General features: G+C 53.3%; 1 protein-coding gene across 1 annotated transcript in view; it reads right to left on the bottom strand.

The window, feature by feature from the left end:
• Positions 1-18,113, bottom strand: part of LOC140387125 (multidrug and toxin extrusion protein 1-like) — a 67,375-nt gene that overhangs the window by 13,837 nt on the left and 35,425 nt on the right. The window contains exons 10-11 of the mRNA XM_072470137.1: positions 11,867-11,934; positions 7,069-7,177 (exon numbers count right to left, since the gene is read on the bottom strand). Of these exons, the coding sequence (XP_072326238.1) occupies positions 7,069-7,177; positions 11,867-11,934 (177 nt within the window). The remainder of the gene's footprint in view (positions 1-7,068; positions 7,178-11,866; positions 11,935-18,113) is intronic.

Raw genomic sequence — 18,113 nt, forward strand, 5'->3', positions numbered from 1 at the left:
GTACTCTGTCGGTTCTGTCCCGTGTTTGTCTTCTGAGGAGGTTGGTGCGGTTATTTGCTGTGGCGCGTTGGAACTGTCGATCGATGAGTCGAGCGCCATATCCCGTTCGTATGAGGGCATCTTTCAGAGTCTGTAGATATCTGTTACGTTCCTCGTCTGAGCAGATCCTGTGTATACGGAGAGATTGTCAATCGGGGATGGTGACCATGACACCACACAACCCTGTCATGGCAATCTCTGCAAGGCGTGCCAGATGATCGACATAGATACCACCATTACACATGAGAATACCATCCACCAGGTACGCGGTGCATACTCGTGCGACTAAGCCAACGTTGTCTACCTCATACGCTGCAGGAAAGAATGTCCCGAAGCGTGGTACATTGGCGAGACCATGCAGACGCTGCGACAACGAATGAACGGACATCGCCCAACAATCGCCAGGCAGGAATGTTCCCTTGCAGTCGGGGAACACTTCAGCAGTCAAGGGCATTCAGCCTCTGATCTTCGGGTAAGCGTTCTCCAAGGCGGCCTTCAGGACGCGCGACAACGCAGAATCGCCGAGCAGAAACTTATAGCTAAGTTCCGCACACATGAGTGCGGCTTCAACCGGGACCTGGGATTCATGTTGCATTACATTCGTCCCCCACCATCTGGCCTGGGCTTGCGAAACCCTACCAACTGTCCTGGCTTGAGACAATTCACACCTCTTTAACCTGGGGTTACCCCTATCTCTGGATCGGTAAAGACTTAATTACCTGCAAATGCTCGCATTCTAAGCATTGTCTGGCATCTTTGAATTTGTCTATATACATGTTTCTGGAACATACCTCTTCATTTACCTGAGGAAGGAGCAGTGCTCCGACAGCTAGTGTTTGAAAGAAACCTGTTGGACTTTAACCTGGTGCTGTAAGACTTCATACTGTGCCCACCCCAGTCCAACGCCGGCATCTCCACATCATGACTCTCCGGATAACCAGCACGATCAATGTGGTAGTGTGGCCCCTTTAAGGGGGGCGGGCATGGCAGCTCATTTGACCGGCTCGGGGCCAATCGTGGGGAGCGTGTGAACATCGGCCAATAACACGTAAGCCCGGGGCCCTGCCCAGTCAGTGTGGACCCCGGAGCCAGACAGTTAAGACCTATCCTTTAGTGTTCTCTACCTGCATACACACCAGCCATTGCCTATCGTTAATAAACCCCTTTCTAACTACTGGAACCTTCCAGAGTGTTGTTTCCAGCCACCACATTGGTGATGAGGTGAAAGGTTCGATCCCAGCCTGCAGTACTTCGTGATTCAAGTGGGAGGAAGGATGGAGTGTTCAAAAAAAAAGGAACGACCAACGAGAGTCGGGAACCATCAATGGTGAGTGAAAATGACTATTATTGGTAAACTGGTCCCATTCAGCCAAAGAGAACATCTCTGCTATCCCCTCACTGTGAATGAGTTCGCAGGGGAAGACAAGCACAAGGTGATAGTTTTGACAGTTTGTGGACCTCGAACTTATCAAACAGGTACCGCCACTCCACCCGGTCAAATGCCTTCTCCGTGTCCATGGACACCACTACCTCCAGTACCTGGGCTCTCTACGGCGTCATGGCCCACATTGAACAGCCTCCTTATTTTACTAGAAAGCTGCCTGCCCTTTACGAAACCTGTTAGATCCTCCGCAACCACCCACGGGACACATCCTTCAACCCTTCCCACCACCAACTTAGCCAGCACATTCACATCCGTATTTAACAGCGATATGGGCCTATATGACCAACATTCCAACAGGTCTTTCCCCTTCTTTGGTATCAATGTGATCACTGCCTGCGTCATCGTCTCCAGCAGCTCCCCCTTCTCCAACACCTCATTAAACGCCCCCAAGAGATGTGGCACCAAGTCCGTCGCAAACTTCTTACAGAATTCCTCTTGTCAACCATTGGGCCCTGGGGCCTTCTCCGACTTCATACCACTTATACTGTCCAATACCTTCCCTCAGCCCCAGAGGCTCCTCCAGCGCCTACCTCTTCTCTTCCTCCAACTGTGGAAACTCCAGTTCATCTAAAAACCGTACCACGTCCCCCTCTTCACCCCCCGGGCCCACTCTGTACAGCTCCTTATAATAATCCTTAAATGCCTCATTTATGTTCCCCGGATACGACACCACATCCCCTGCCCAGTCCATGAGCGGGATTCTCCACTCCCACGCCGAAGTGGCCGCGCCGTCGTGAACTCCGTTGAGGTTCACGACGGCGCGGAACGGCCCCGGTCCCGACCGATTCTGACCAATGGGCCAGTATCGGGGCCGCGACATCTACACGCGCCAGGCCTTGTCACCCGCGTAAAAGCGGCGCCGCATAGATGACACGGCCGGCGCCGCATAACGGACGTCATCCGCGCATGCGTGGTTGTCGTCCTCTCTAAGTCCGCCCCGCAAGAAGATGGGGGACGGATCTTGCGGGGCCGCGGAAGGAAAGTGGTCCTCCTTCAGAGAGGACGGCCCGACGATCAGTGCGCACCGATCGCGGGCCACCCCACATTCCAGGTGAAGCCCGGTGCAGGATCCCCCCTTGGCCCCCCACAGGCCGCCCCCCCAGCGTTCACGCACCGCGACCAGGTGTGGACGGCGCCGGGGGGAACCCGCTGCTTTGGCCTGGCCGCTCGGCCCATCCGGGCCTCAGAATAGCGGGACTGCCGGAGAATCGCCATTTTCAGTGTCTCCGGCGATTCTCCGGCCTGCGGCCCGCGAAACTCGACCGGGCCGTTCCCGCCGCTTGGGAGAATCGCGGGAGGGCGTCGGACCGCCGTCCCAGGAAATTTTGGCGGCCCAGGCGATTCTCCCAACTGGCGCGGGAGTGGAGAATCGCGCCCCATATCTTCAATATTTCCCTGGAGGCGGCCTGCCTCCCCAGCTGATACGCTAACCCTGTAAGCCCAGCTAACCTGCACCTCTTTGGACTGTGGGAGGAAACCGGAGCACCCGGAGGAAACCCACACACGGAGAACATGCAGACTCCACATGAGGGGCATCACATGAGGCCATCAGCAGCAGCAGAATTGTATCAAACCACAATATGTAACCTCATGGCCCAGCATATCCCCCACTCTACCATTACCACCAAGCCAGGGGGTCAACCCTGGTTCAATGGAAAGTGCAGCAGGCGTTGCTAAAATGAGATGTCAACAACACAAGATACTTGTGTGCCAAACAGCATAAGCAGCAAGTGATAGACAGTGCAGAGTTATTCCACAAACAACAAATTTAATCAAAGCTCTGCAGCCCTGCCACACCCAGCCGTGAATGGTGGTGGACAATTAAACAACTCACTGGAGGAGGAGGCGCCACAAATATCCCCATCCTCAATGATGGGGGGGACCCAGCACGGCAGTGCAAAGACAGGACTGAAGCATTCACAACATTCTTCATCTAGATGTGTCGAGTGGATGATGCATCTTGGCCTTCTCTGGAGGCCCCCAGCATCACAGATGCCAGTCTTCCGCCAATTAGATTCACCCCTTGTGATGAGAAGACAGCAGATGACACTGTCCATGGCAAATGCTGTGGTCTCTGACAATATTCCAGTGATAGGACTGAAATCACGTACTCCAGAAAATCATGCACCCCTAGCCAAGCTGTTCCAGTACAGCTACAACACTGGCATCTACCCAGCAATGTGGAAAATTGCCCAGGTGTGTCCTGCACACAAAAAGCAGGACAAATACAACAGTGAATTTCCCCACCCGCCCTCCCCCCATCAGTCTACTCTCAATCACCATAAAGTGATTGTAAGGGTCATCAACAATGCTACCAAGCGGCACTTACTCAGCAATAACCTGCTCACGGACGTTCAGCTTGGGTTCCACCAGAATCACTCAGCTCCTGACCTCGTTACAGCCTTGGTTCAAACAGGGCCAAAGGAGCTGAACTCCAGAGGTGAGGTGAGAGTGACTGCCCTTGACATCAAGGCAGCATTTGACCGAGTGTGGCATCAAGGAGCCCGAGCTAAACTGGAGTCAATGGGAATCGGGGAAAACTCCCCGCTGGTTAGAGTCATACCTGGCACAAAAGAAGGTGGTTGTGCTGATTGAAGGACAATCATCTCAGCTCCAGGACATCACTGCAGGAGTTCCTCAGGGGAATGTCCTAGGTCCAACCATCTTCAGATGCTTCATCAATGACCTTCCTTCCATCATAAAATCAGGAGTGGGAATGTTCGCTGATGACTGCACAATGTTCAGCACAATTCGCAACTCCTCAGATAATGAAGCAGTCCATGTTCAAATGCAGCAGAACCTGGACAATATCCAGGCTTGGGCTGACAAGTGGCAAGTAACATTCACGCCACACAAGTGCCAGGCAATGACCATCTCCAACAAGAGAGAAGCTAACCATCGCTATTTGTAATTCAATAGCATTACCATCATTGAATCCCATACTAGCAACTGGGGATAATCTGGACTGGATTAGCTGTATGAATACAATGGCTACAAGAGCAGGTCAGAGGCTAGGAATCCTGCAGGGAATAACTCACCTCGTGACTCCCGTCCACCATCTGCAAGTCAGGAGTAATGGGATACTCTCCACTTGCCTGGATGAGGACAGCTCCAACAGCACTCTAGAAGCTCAACGCCATCCGGGAGAAAGCAGCCCACTTGATTGGCACCCCATCTACAAACATTCACTCCCTCCACTACCGATGCACCATGGCAGTAGTGTGTACCATTTACAAGATGCACTGCAGGAACTCACCAACTTTGACAGCACCTTCTAAACCCATGACCACTACCATCCAGAAGGACACGGGCAGCAAATAGAACATAGAACATTACAGCGCAGTACAGGCCCTTCGGCCCTCGAAGTTGCGCCGACCTGCGAAACCACTCTAAAGCCCATCTACACTATTCCCTTATCGTCCGTATGTCTATCCAATGACCATTTGAATGCCCTTAGTGTTGGCGAGTCTACTACTGTTGCAGGCAGGGCATTCCACGCCCTTACTACTCTCTGAGTAAAGAACCTACCTCTGACATCTGTCTTATATCTATGTCCCCTCAATTTAAAGGTATGTCCCCTCGTGCTAGACATCACCATCCGAGGGAAAAGGTTCTCACTGTCCACCCTATCCAATCCTCTGATCATCTTATATGCCTCAATTAAGTCACCTCTTAACCATCTTCTCTCTAATGAAAACAGCCTCAAGTCCCTCAGCCTTTCCTCATGAGATCTTCCCTCCATACCAGGCAACAGTCTGGTAAATATCCTCTGCACCCTTTCCAATGTTTCCACATCCTTCCTATAATGCGGCGACCAGAATTGCACAAAATACTCCAAATGCGGCCGCACCAGAGTTTTGTACAGCTGCAACATGACCTAATGGCTCCGAAACTCAATCCCTCTACCAATAAAAGCTAACACACCGTACGCCTTCTTAACAACCTTCTCAACCTGGGTGGCAACTTTCAGGGATCTATGTACATGGACACTGAGATCTCTCTGCTCATCCACACTGCCAAGAATCTTACCATTAGCCCAGTACTCTGTCTTCCTGTTATTCCTTCCAAAATGAATCACCTCACACTTTTCTGCATTAAACTCCATTTGCCACCTCTCAGCACAGCGCTGCAGCTTATCTATGTCCCTCTGTAACTTGTAACATCCTTCCGCACTGTCCACAATTCCACCGACTTTAGTGTCATCTGCAAATTTACTCACCCACCCTTCTACGCCCTCCTCCAGGTCATTTATAAAAATGACAAACAGCAGTGGCCCCAAAACAGATCCTTGTGGTACACCACTAGTAACTGGACTCCAGTCTGAACATTTCCCATCAACCACCACCCTTTGACTTCTTCCAGCTAGCCAATTTCTGATCCAAACTGCTAAATCACCCAGAATCCCATGCCTCCGTATTTTCTGCAGTAGCCTATCATGGGGAACCTTCTCAAACGCTTTACTGAAATCCATATACATCACATCAACTGCTTTACCCTCATCCACCTGTTTGGTCACCTTCTCAAAGAACTCAATAAGGTTTGACCCTTCACAAAACCGTGTTGACTATCTCTAATCAAATTATTTCTTTCCAGATGATTATACATCCTATCTCTTATAAACCTTTCCAAGATTTTGCCCACAACAGAAGTAAGGCTCACTGGTCTATAGTTACCGGGGTTGTCTCTACTCCACTTCTTGAACAAGGGGACAACATTTGCTATCCTCCAGTCTTCTGGCAATACCTGGGAACACCACCACCTGGAAGTTCCCCTCAAAGTCACTCACCATCCTGGTTTGGGAATATATCGGCCATTCCTTCATTATCGCTGGGTTAAAATCCTGGAACACCCTCCCTAACAGCACTATGGGAGTACCTACACCACAGGGACTGCAGCGGTTCAAGAAGGCAGCTCCCCACCACCTTCTCAAGGGCAATTAGGGATGGGCAATAAATCCTGGCCATGCCACATCCATGGATTTATTTTTAATAAGAGCTGTGGGGTGCAAGTTTGAAGCAAAGTGAGCTCAAGGGAAGACCTGTAGATCTGGGAGGTCGGCTTGAGTTTGGTGACTCCCTGCTGTGAATCATAAGGGCAAAGGTACGTTTTGGAGCAGTGGTGATATGCTTGGCGCGGTCGAAGATCGAAAAATGAGCTTGGAAGGTAAATCTTGAGCTTGATCCGGTGTGCAGAATCTCGGAAGGTGAGATTGAAACCTTGGAGATGGATTCTTGTTGAAGCCATCCGTGTTGGACCGATTTGTGGAGAAATTTCCAAGACGCATTCCTCAAATGTGGAGTTTGTAAACCCACGTGAGAAAGGCAGAGTCCTCAAGGGCAATTAGGGAGGGGCAATAACTGCTGGCCTAAACAGAAACACCCACACCACTTGAATGAATAAAATAAATAAATAAAGAATGTCCAATTTGGAAGGCTACGGGGGAGACTGACACCCAGAGAGCTGTATCCCAATAAAGGAGCCAACCCCTTCAAGGTTTAACACAGGAGAATGTTGGAGAGGTGGTGATGGATACATTGTTCGAATAACTGCAGTGTTAGTCAGTAATTTTAAATTATTGGACTCACCAATGCAGTACAGAGCAACTTTAGCAGAGTTTACAGCCTGCTCTGGTTTACCGGCACCCAGGGCGTTACCCACAAGGAAAGCAGAGACAAAATCAAATCCCAGAGATATCTGCAGGGGAAAGAACATAAATAGTTACGTCTGAGCTATTTTCCACTTTCTTCCTTCCTTTTAATCTGTTGTTGAAGGTAACTGTTCCATCAATATATTGTCAGGATGCCGAGGTAGATTTAAGTGATCCATATTCTATGATAATCTATGATATTTGTATTGCTGGGTGTTACAAATAAGGTATAGATTGAAGTGAGTTTAGTTTTGTGTTTCTGTGTTGGAAAGGGTACAACTCTAGTTAGATTCATGTTGGGCAAAGGTGTTTTCGTTTCAGTTCAAACTACATTTCTGATGTGCTGAGGGAGTTTATGATGGGAAAAGTAAACACGAGCTTGGAGAAAAGAATGAGCTGGTGCTTAGCAACCAGGGGCCAACCCCGGGTTTCTGAAAGGAATAAAATCAGTCAGGGTTTCTGTTCCTAATTACTTTGATTCCCTCATTTTCCTCCTTCATCCCTGCCGTCAAATTGCCTTCTGATACTCAATATAATCCCTTCACGGGATCGTCCCTCCCTATCTCTGTACCCTCCTCCAGTCCTACAACCCTCCGAAATCTCTGTGCCCCTCAACCTCTGGCCAGTCCCCCATTTTCATCACACAAACATCGGTGGCCGTGCTGTTGGCCCTGTCGCTGCTAAGCCCTGGAATTCACCGTCCTAAGCTCCCTCCCATTCTCTGCCTTTCTCTCCTTTAACCTGATCCTCAGATTTTAGACCAAACCTTTGCTCGCATGTTCGAATGCCGGTGACCAATCCTGTTTGACGGCTGAAATTCGCCGCCTGGCGACGCCGCAAAGGCGGACTGTGCTCGGGCTGAGAATCGGACGAACAGCCAAACTCGGTCGCCATGCTCCGGTCCCTCGCTGGGGCGATAATGAGGTTTGCGTCCCGCGCTGGCACTTGCGCTCATTCAGCACGTTTTTGCCCACTCTGCTCCGGGCCTCTGCGATGTTCCGCCCCTCTCAGGCAGCTGTCACGTGGGTGAAGATTTGTGACCCACTCCGTTGCACAACCAGGTGCCACCCTGCTGGTGGGGTAACACACGGCCCACCCAGTGAGGAGACCCACAATAGACCCCACTGGGGAGACAGGGCAGGGGGCAAAGAGCCTTCCGCTGACACGGGTTGTGGCAGCCACCAGGTACCTCTGTTGACGGGGACGGGTGGTGAGGATAGTGGTTCCTCACATCACAGGTCCGGCCACTCACTGATGGGGATAGGGGTGTAGTGTGGAAGGCAACATATCGGGGGTGGGTGGGGGGGGGCTGAGGGGTGGGGGTGAGTTTGGGGGGAACATGTGGAGGGTGGGATTGAAGTGCAACACAGGGTCACCATGTAGCCTGTTGGATCGGGATGTTCAAGGGAATATTCATCTTACAAATATGGCTCCTCTTTCCCCCCCCCCCACCCCGGGGGGGGGGGGGGGGGGGGAATTTTGAAGTACAGCTAGCAACGCTCACTATCTTCTTGGCCGCAGTTGCCATTGCGGCTGCACAGAGGCTGGAGGAACAGGACCAGCTCAGGAAGGGCCCTGCGCAAGAGGAGCCTGCCCCAAAAGAGCAGGGCCCAGCCGGTGAGGCTCAGTGCCGGCCGGCCAATAAGCAGAGGAGGAGGTGTGAAGGAGGCACCACATCAGGAAATGTTTAGAACATCGGGGCCTGTTCTTCGAGGACCTGCCGGACTGCGTGTGCCACCAATGACTCTGGCTAACCAGGGAGACCATACACCATTTGTGCCAGATGATGGCGCACCTGGCACTGCAGGAGGTTTGGAGGAGGACACCTGGTCCCAGTGGTTGTCAAGGCGACAGTCGCCTTGAACATTTATGCCTCTGGGTGTTTCCAGGGGCTGAGTGGGACCTGGCTGGGATCTCGCACAGGTGCATCCACAATGTGACAGATGCCCTATGCGTCCAGGCAGCTGACTACATAACCTTCAGTCTGGACCAAGCCCACCAGGATGCCTGGGCAGCAGGATTTGCTGCCATCGCTGACCGATGCGGAGAACCATGAGCGTCATTGAGCGATGCATCGGCGTTCTCAAGTTATGCTTCCGATGCCTAGACCACTCTGGTGGGGCTCTCCAATATCGTCCAAGGAGTGTTTTGAACATCGTGGTGGCCTGCTGCTTCCTATGCAACATTGTGCAGCAGTAAGCAGATTAGAACTGTGGGCAGATCGGTGGTAAATGCAGTTTGATGCCAAGAAACATGGTAGTCATGCATGTTGGAAAAAACATAAGTGAAATAAAATATTGACAGCTTCCATGCAGATGTGACAGCTGTGAAACTAACCACAATGTATATGAACATTTAGCTATGATTAACAGCTCCTGGACATCAAAGACAGTTAAGTACTTTCTGTTAGTTTCACAGCTGGGCACTTCAAAGCCATTCAAGCTGAAGGCAGATGAATAAAACAATGCACAACGCAGTCCATCACGTCAGGGCCACATTTCCAAGACCTGCACCAATTCTCACCCACGTGAATCCCAGCCCAGAATCACGCAGGCCTGGAGAATATGGTGCCCAACCCATTAATAGGATCAAAATGGGCTTCAATTACCCATTTACATCCTTTCGCTGGCACGGGGCGTGAACGTTGATCCCGGCGCCAGTGGGGGTCCGGAGCAGTGCCCATCCTGTTTTCTGCCCGACGCTGGATTCTCCGCCGCATCGAGATGGCGGGTGGCAGTGAATCCAGCCCTTAGTCATTTTGTAGGAGCTTAGGGAGTTTCTCACTGAATTCTCCCACACTTGGAATATTTTCTGGAGTGGGCACCTTAAGGCACCGGCAAGGCTGGCTGTTCAGAGATTGGGATGCCAGTTTTAAAGGGTCCCCAGGTATCAAAGTTAAGTCGAAGAATTCCTCACACCCCCCACCCAGGGATATTGCGACACCCTGCAGACATGGGCAGCAGACCGAACCCTCGACCCTGGGGGCGGCAACCTCCCCACATCACTCAATGTCTGCACCACCCTAACATCCCCCTCCCCCCACACACACACACACACCACGCAGGCATGAGGGTATGAGAGTGACCCCTGCTTGATCTGATCTAAGGTGTGTTCCACCATTACTGAAAGTAAAAGAAATGTATTCAAACAACAAGTGTATACATGACCCTCTGTTAAACCTCACCAGGTACTCTCTCTGTCGGTCGGTTCCAGACTGGCCGATCTTTTATACAAGTACGGGTAAGCTACCCCGCCCCTAGTGGGGGAGCTCGTACTCCTCCAGGAGCGTGGGCAAAACAACCACCCCCACCCTATAGGCGGGATTCTCTGATCCTGAGGCTAAGTGTTGACGCCGTCCTAAACGCCGTCTCGTTTCCCGACGGCATCAACATGCCCTCAGGAGCAGCAATTCTGACCCGTACAGGGGGCCAGCACGGCACTGGAGCGACCCACGCTGCTCCAGCTGCTGATCCCCGGCGTCAGATGGGCGCATGTGCAGTGGGACCGGAGCCAATGCGCGCATGCGCGGTGGCCCCCTTCTACGCGCTGGCCCCGACGCAACATGGCGTGGGGCTACAGGGGCCGGCGTGGAACAAAAGATGCCTCCAGTCCGAGAGGCCCCGATCGCGGGCCAGGCCACAGCGGAGTCCCCCTCCGAGTCGTACCCCACTCTCCCCCCCCCCCCCACCACCAGGCCGCTCCCGGATGCATCCACGCCAAAATCCCGCAGGGTAAGAGCAGGTATGAACGGCGCCAGCGGGACTCGGCTTTTGTTGCGTGGCCTCTCGGCCCATCCCGGGCCGAGAATCGCCGGGAGGGGGCCCCGTAGAGCGGCCCCCGACCAGCGCCGCGCCGAACGCGCCAGCACCGGCGGACCGGCGTCGGGGCAGCATGGCGCGATTCGCGCCCGTCCCGGCATTTCTCCGGCCCTACCCCAGGGTGAGAGAATCCCGCCCCCTATGTCCCATGCTGGTCATTACACTGGCCCCACCACCATCCATCGGAGCATCGCGCCCCCCTTGGGGCCCCCATTGCGCCCAGTCAGTGCCAACCTGGCACCTGGGCAGTGCCAACCTGTCAATGCCAGGGTGCCAGGTGGTACGGTGGCCCGGTGGTTGGCACGGCTGCTTCAGGACACCGAGGGCCGGGTCACTGTCCGTGTGGGGTTTGCACATTCTCCCCGTGTCTGCGTGGGTTTCGCCCCCACAACACAAAGATGTGCAGGCTAGGTGGATTGGCCATGTTAAATTGCCCCTTAATTGGGGAAAAATAGTTAATTAAAAATTTTAAAATGCCAGTGTGTCAGGGCACTGCCCAGCCCTGAGCCCCCTCCACCCGGAGACTCCAATGGCCTCTCAGTCACCTGGTGTGATCAGCACATCTGCTTTTCGTTTGTGATTGGCGTCGGCCTCACTCTGCGCTGGGTGGGGTTGGTGTGTCTCAGGCACTGCGAGATAATGGGAACCGCTGAGCGCATTTAAAGGCTAAAAGTGCAAGTCAGGCCCGCGCTCAGCCAGGGTGTGATCCAGATTGGGTCGGGCACCGCTGGCCCGGAACATCGCTATCCATTCGGCACCCGGCACAAACCCCGTTTTGGGACTCTCCCGCTGTTCTCCAGGAATGACAGGGTGTGCGCCGGGCACAACATGGCCAGGAAATCCCCACCCCCACCCAAGTGGTTATGAAAACCACCAAATAAATGCAAGTTATTTTTAGTACAAAATCTTCATCCTTACCCTGTATGTTAAGGTTAATATCTGGGTAAGAATGCCCTGGACTCCGAGTTGAACTTCATCAATTAACCCTGCGAATAGAAAAGAAACAATCAATAAATTAAACTGCCTCAAAGCAAACTGTCTTGGGAATGTCACTTTAAGAAATGTTTGTCTGCTCAAGTGGCTGCACTGATGTTAGAGTGTGGGTGGAGCTGAGCTCTGGCTCTGTTTTTTAGTTTCGCTTTGAGGAAAAGCTTGGGTGTGTCGGTGTTTTTTGGTTTTGTTTTAGTGTTGGAGCTGAAGCCTGCCAAAGAAGGTGTAATTTCGATCTCTCTGCAATCTAAAGACGATCTCTTGATCATTTGGTGAATTCAGAGTGATAACTGCTCTCAGTAGTGAATTTAAACCTGATCTCTGTGTTAGAAAGGGTATTTTGTCTTATGGATGTTAAAAGGAAAGTTGAAGGATTACTTAGAGTGTTGTATTCTTTGGAGGGTGTATTTGAATTGATGGTTGCTAAGATGTTCACTGTATGTTTTAAAAAGGGTAACTGAGTTCATAGAATAAACATTGTTTTGTTTCAAAAATTACTTTGAAATTTTCTTTTGTTACCTTACTGTAGTGTGGTTGGTCGCACTAACTGTAGGTAACATGCGTTACTCAATCCAGTTGCAGCAGAGGCTTTCTGTACCTTGATGAAGAAGGCTCAAAGTCGTCCAGAGGTATTGAAAGGTTTATTGAGTAACAGAATTTAACAACTGCGTGAGTTCTTACTTTAAGATCAATACCAGTAGAAAGGTTACAACTTTTATGTACAGTAGCTATGTCTGACCACAGTAGAAGCCCTGAGATTGATCTATGCTCCTGCTCTCGTCACAGTCGAATCACCAAGAGAGGCAGAGAGCCACTTGCGTCTGCTTTTATACCCGCCAGTGCTGCCCCCTAGTGATCTTTCAATTTCCCATTAACCCCTTATGTACATACCCATGTAAAGATCACTACATCCCACCTTTTTTCTTTTTTTTTTACATAGTTTCAGTGTTGTTACTAGAATGGAATAAACATAGTTGGTATCGTGTGCAAATGCATTACAGAAATCAATGATTGCATCAGTCCAATGTTCACAGATTCAAACGGTTGGGTGCGTGTCTGATTCGAGTCGATCTCCTAAGTGGGCATGGAGACACTGAGGTTTTAATGTCCGTCTGTTCACCGGCTGATGGTGTCACGTGTTGTTGAGTGAGTGAGTCCTGTAGATTTAACGTCAGAAAGACAGGTTCAGGAAGTGGAACCTTGAGCAGGTCTCGTCGATTGCGTCTGAACAGCTCACCTTCGCCAGACTTTACAATGTATGATCGTGGCGCTGCTTGTCGTAGCACTGTTGCCGCGTTGGACCATCCTCCACCTGGGTGTCACAGTTGAACCATGTCATTGATCGTTAATGGTTGCAGCGATTTTGCATACCGGCCACAGTGCTGCTTTTGTTTGTGACATTGGTGTCGTATCTTGTCCAGCACTTGTGAGTGATCCGGGTTGCTGAAGTGTAGCGCTGGTAGCGTTGTTCTTGTGGCGCACAAAGACACCGTGAGACAAATAGAGTGAAGTCGATGAGGCTTTATTAAGCGTGCCTGTTCCCCAGCAGCCCGATAGTAAACTGGCCTGCGGGGGAAGGCACCGGCTTCTTATACTTCGCCTTCAGGGCGGAGTATGAGGTCAACGGCCAACCAGGACCCGGGATCTGTCAGCCAATGACATTAGGGCTTCCAGTCCCACATGACCCCCAATACATACTACCACAGTTCTCACATCTCGATTGAAGAGCATTTGAGCTGGTGGTAGCCCTGACCTCAATGGTGATGATCTGTATGATAGTAGAGCCAAGTGTATGTTGGAATTCGAGTCAGTGGCCTTGCTTATGAGTTGTTCGATAATGTGTACACCTTGCTCTACTTTGCCGTTGGATTGGGGAAAGTGTGGACTTGATGTCACGTGTTTAAAGTTGTATTTCCTGGAGAATTCCGTCCACTCCCAGCTCGCAAAGCAAGGCCCATTATCGGAAATGACTGTTTGTGGAATACCATACCCCGAGAATGTTTCCTTGCAGGCTTTGATAAATGATGCGGACGTGAGATCCGGGAGTTTCATTACTTCCGGAAAGTTGGAGTAAAAGGCAATGATAAGAACATAGTTTCGACCCATGGAGTGAAACAAGTCTATACCAACTTTGTTCCACAGTGACGTAGCCATCTCATGCTGCTGGAGTGGCTCCTTGCATTGTGCCGGTTGATGTTTTTGACACGTGTCACATGTGAGTATCATGTTTGTAATGTCCTAATTTATCCCAGGCCAGTACACGGATTGCCTTGCTCTTCTTTTGCATTCTTCGATTCCGAGATGTCCCTCGTGAATCCTGCGGAGCATGTCTGACCTGCGCGTTAGTAGAATGACGATTCTGTCATTTCTCAGTATTACTCCGTCCACTACTGACGGTTCAGTTTTGATGTTTTGGAACTGCTGTCACCGTCCTTTTGGCCAGCCATGCTGAAGGTTGTGCATGACCTGGAGCAAGGTGGCATCATCTTGTGTCGCCAGACGAATTGCTGCAGCTTCTTGTCAGATGCCGGGAGAGTCTCTCCGCACAACTGTGCTTGAGCTTCTACATCGTCAATGGACGCAGGAGGTGAGCTGTCAGTGTCAATGGCTCGGGACAGTGTGTCAGCTATGATGAGATCCTTCCCAGGAGTGTAGACCAGTGTGAAGTCTTACCTCCTCAACTTCATCATCATGTGTTTAGGCGCGGCGTCATGTCATTGAGATTTTTTCAATTATGTTGACCAGCGGTCTATGATCAGTCTCAACTAGGAACGTGGGAAGGCCGTACCGCAATCTAGTAAAAGTCGTGGGTCAGGTAAACTCAATGATACATTTTGGGGTTCTCTAAACCCTGGCCCACAACAAAACTAATATTAAGGGCGTGATTCTCCCCGAAAAGACGGGAGAATCATGCCCTTAATATTAGTTCCTTGGGCGGGATTCGCGGCATGATTTCCATCCCGTGTAGGGGTGTGATCAACATCGCAACTGTCTTTGATGTGGTCCAGGAGCTGTCAATCATAGCTAGTTGTGTATAAACATTGTCGTTCATTTCACAGCTGGCTACATTGAAATTCGCTCAAGCGTGAAGGGAGATGAATTAACCAATTTGGATGTCTGGGTGTGTGTGGAAGCTGTCAACCACAGCCTAGTTAAAGCAATATCACATTGATGTGAATGACAGCCTGGCAGATCAAAGATCTGAGGGGGTTTAAAGCCAGCTGGCTGGCTTTCTCTTTCCATGAATGCATAGATGCTGCTTCCTCTGCCTGGGCCAATAGGTGTATTGCCCAGGTGAGTTTTAAAGCTGTGATATTTTTTCACTGCCTCTGTCTGGATTGCTCTCTAGCTTCCAGGCATGGGCCTCTCTCATGGGGGAGTCTCTGGTTGGGATCCCTCTTATGGGGGGGTCGCTGGTGGGGGGTCTCTGTAATTGACAGGGTCTCTGATGGAGCTCTCTCTCATGGGGGGGGGGGGTCTCTGTTGGGTTCTCTCTAATTGGGGGGATTTCGGGTGAGGGGGTCTGTCTTATGGCGCCGTCAGGTGGGGGATGGTGGTGGGGGGGGGGTCTGGTCAGGGTGGGCAGGATTTCCATTGTGGGAGGGAGGGTGGCCCTTCGATGGACTTGGGGGGCAACACCCAAAAAGAGTTACCCCCTTGACTCACCGCATGGTCCGCCGTGTCAGGGCCACACTTCTAATTACCTACGCCAATTCTTGCCCACGTGAATCCCGGCCCAGAGAACCAGAGATTCATGCGTTCCCTTATGTGCAATTGAACTTTCTATAAAACCCAAACAAATGTCCTGTGTTTTTATTTTGGGGAATGTGTCCAAAGCTCTAATTATCCTCCCCCGAATGGGACATGTGTCCAAGAGGATGGGGAGGAGTCAGGATTCTAGATATCTGCCAAAGTCACTCAGAAACCACTGCCAGGTGAATGTTACAATAGAGAAGGAAGCCATTCGGCCCATCCCGCCAGTGTTTGTGCTTTGAAAGAGCAGTGCAATGAAACCCCACTGCAAATTGCAAGGGCAAAATGAACAGAGGACAATGATATGACCTTCTGAATATTACAAATTCAGGGGGTGCGAGGTTAGGGGCGGGAAGCGGGAGTGGGGGTTTAGGGGCGGGAAGCGGGTGGGGGGGGTTAGGGGCGGGAAGCGGGGGTGGGGGTTTAGGGGTGAGAAGCGGGGGTGGGAGGTTAGGGACGGGAAGCGGGGGTGGGGGGTTAGGGGCGGGAAGCGGGGGTGGGGGGGTTAGGGGCGGGAAACGGGGGTGGGGGGGTTAGGGGCGGGAAGCAGGGGTGGGGGGGTTAGGGGCGGGAAGCGGGGGTGGGGGGGTTAGGGGTGGGAAGCGGGGGTGGGGGGTCAGGGGTGGTGTGGGGGGGTTAGGGGCGGGAAGCGGGGGTGGGGGTTTAGGGGTGAGAAGCGGGGGTGGGAGGTTAGGGATGGGAAGCGGGGTGGGGGGTTAGGGGCGGAAAGTGGGGGCGGGGGGTTAGGGGCGGGAAGTGGGGGTGGCGGGGTTTGGGACGGGAAGCGGGGGTGGGGGGGTTAGGGGTGGGAAGCGGGGGTGGGGGGGTTAGGTGCGGTAAGCAGGGGTGGGGGCTTTGGGGCGTGAAGTGGGGAGGGGTGTTAGGGGGGAAGCGGGGGTGGGGAGGTTAGGGGCGTGAAGCGGGGGTGGGGAGGGATAGGGGGGTAGGGGTTAGGGACGGGAAGCGGGGGTGGGGGAGGTTAGGGGCGGGAAGCGGCGGTGGTGGTGTTAGGGGGGAAGCGGGTGTGGGGGGGTTAGGGGTGGGAAGCGGAGGTGGGGGTTTAGGGGTGGGAAGCAGGGTGGGGGGTTAAGGGCGGGGAGCGCGGGTGGGGGGATTAGGGGCGGGAAGCGGGGGTGGGGGGGTTAGTGGTGGGAAGCGGGGGTGGGAGGTTTAGGGGCTGGAAGTGGGGGTGGGGGGGTTAGGGGCGGGAAGAAGGGGTGGGGGGGTTAGGGGCGGGAAGCGGGGGTAGGGGGTTAGGGGCGGTGTGGGGCGGTTAGGGGCGGGAAGTGGGTCTGGGGGGTTAGGGGTGGGATGTGGGGGTGGGGGTTTAGGGGTGGGAAGCGGGGGTGGGGGGTTTAGGGGCGGGAAGCGGGGGTGGGGGTGTTAGGGGTGGGAAGCGGTGGTGGGGGGGTTAGGGACGGGAAGCGGGGGTGGGGGTGTTAGGGGTGGGAAGCGGTGGTGGGGGGGGTTAGGGGCGGGAAGCGGGGGTGGGGGGTTAGGGGCGGTGTGGGGCAGTTAGGGGCGGGAAGTGGGTCTGGGGGGTTAGGGGTGGGATGTGGGGGTGGGGGTTTAGGGGTGGGAAGCGGGGGTGGGGGGTTTAGGGGCGGGAAGCGGGGGTGGGGGTGTTAGGGGTGGGAAGCGGTGGTGGGGGGGGTTAGGGACGGGAAGCGGGGGTGGGGGTGTTAGGGGTGGGAAGCGGTGGTGGGGGGGTTAAGGGCGGAAAGCGGGGGTGGGGGGGTTAGGGGCAGGAAGCCGTGGTGTGGGGGTTAGGGGGAAGCGGGTGTGGGGGGCTTAGGGGCGGGAAGCAGGGGTAGGGTGGCTAGGGGCAGGAAGTGGGTGTGGGGGGGTTAGGGGGGAAGTGGGGGTGGGGGGGGTTAGGGGCAGTGTGGGGGGGTTCAGGGGGAAGGGAGGCTGGCGGTGTGGGGGGTTCCGGTGGAAGCGGGGGTGGCGGTGTGGGGGGTTCAGGGGGGGAAGTGGGGGTGCCCACTGACGGTTCTGGCCGAGGATCATCGCAAGGGTGAGGCCGGGAGTGGACCCCAGTCCGACACCAAACACGCCTTGTCCTCCGTGCGGCAATGGCCGTGGCCCCACATGGACATGTGATGGAGTGTCCCTGACGCATAGAGGGGACATGGTGTTCAGAAATAGCCATGAGTCAGACGGTCAGTAGCGATTTGTGGCTGACAGCTCATCGCAGAGCGGGTTGTCATCATCCAGCATGGCAGTGTTCACACCCGCTTACGGAGGTATCAGTCTGCCGACAGTGACGAGGTGCCGCAGGTGCAGTGCGGTGTGATGGTGGTGCCGTGTCTGGTAGGGTTGGGCGTTGGTGCGGGACGTGTGTGAGGGGGGTGCTGCGTGGTGCCAACGCGCGCGGTCAACGGTGCCCGTGCCCTGAAGAACGATGCCCTCCCCCTAGTGA

Source organism: Scyliorhinus torazame, chromosome 12, assembly GCF_047496885.1.
Source record: "Scyliorhinus torazame isolate Kashiwa2021f chromosome 12, sScyTor2.1, whole genome shotgun sequence".
Classification (NCBI taxonomy): Eukaryota; Metazoa; Chordata; class Chondrichthyes; order Carcharhiniformes; family Scyliorhinidae; genus Scyliorhinus; species Scyliorhinus torazame.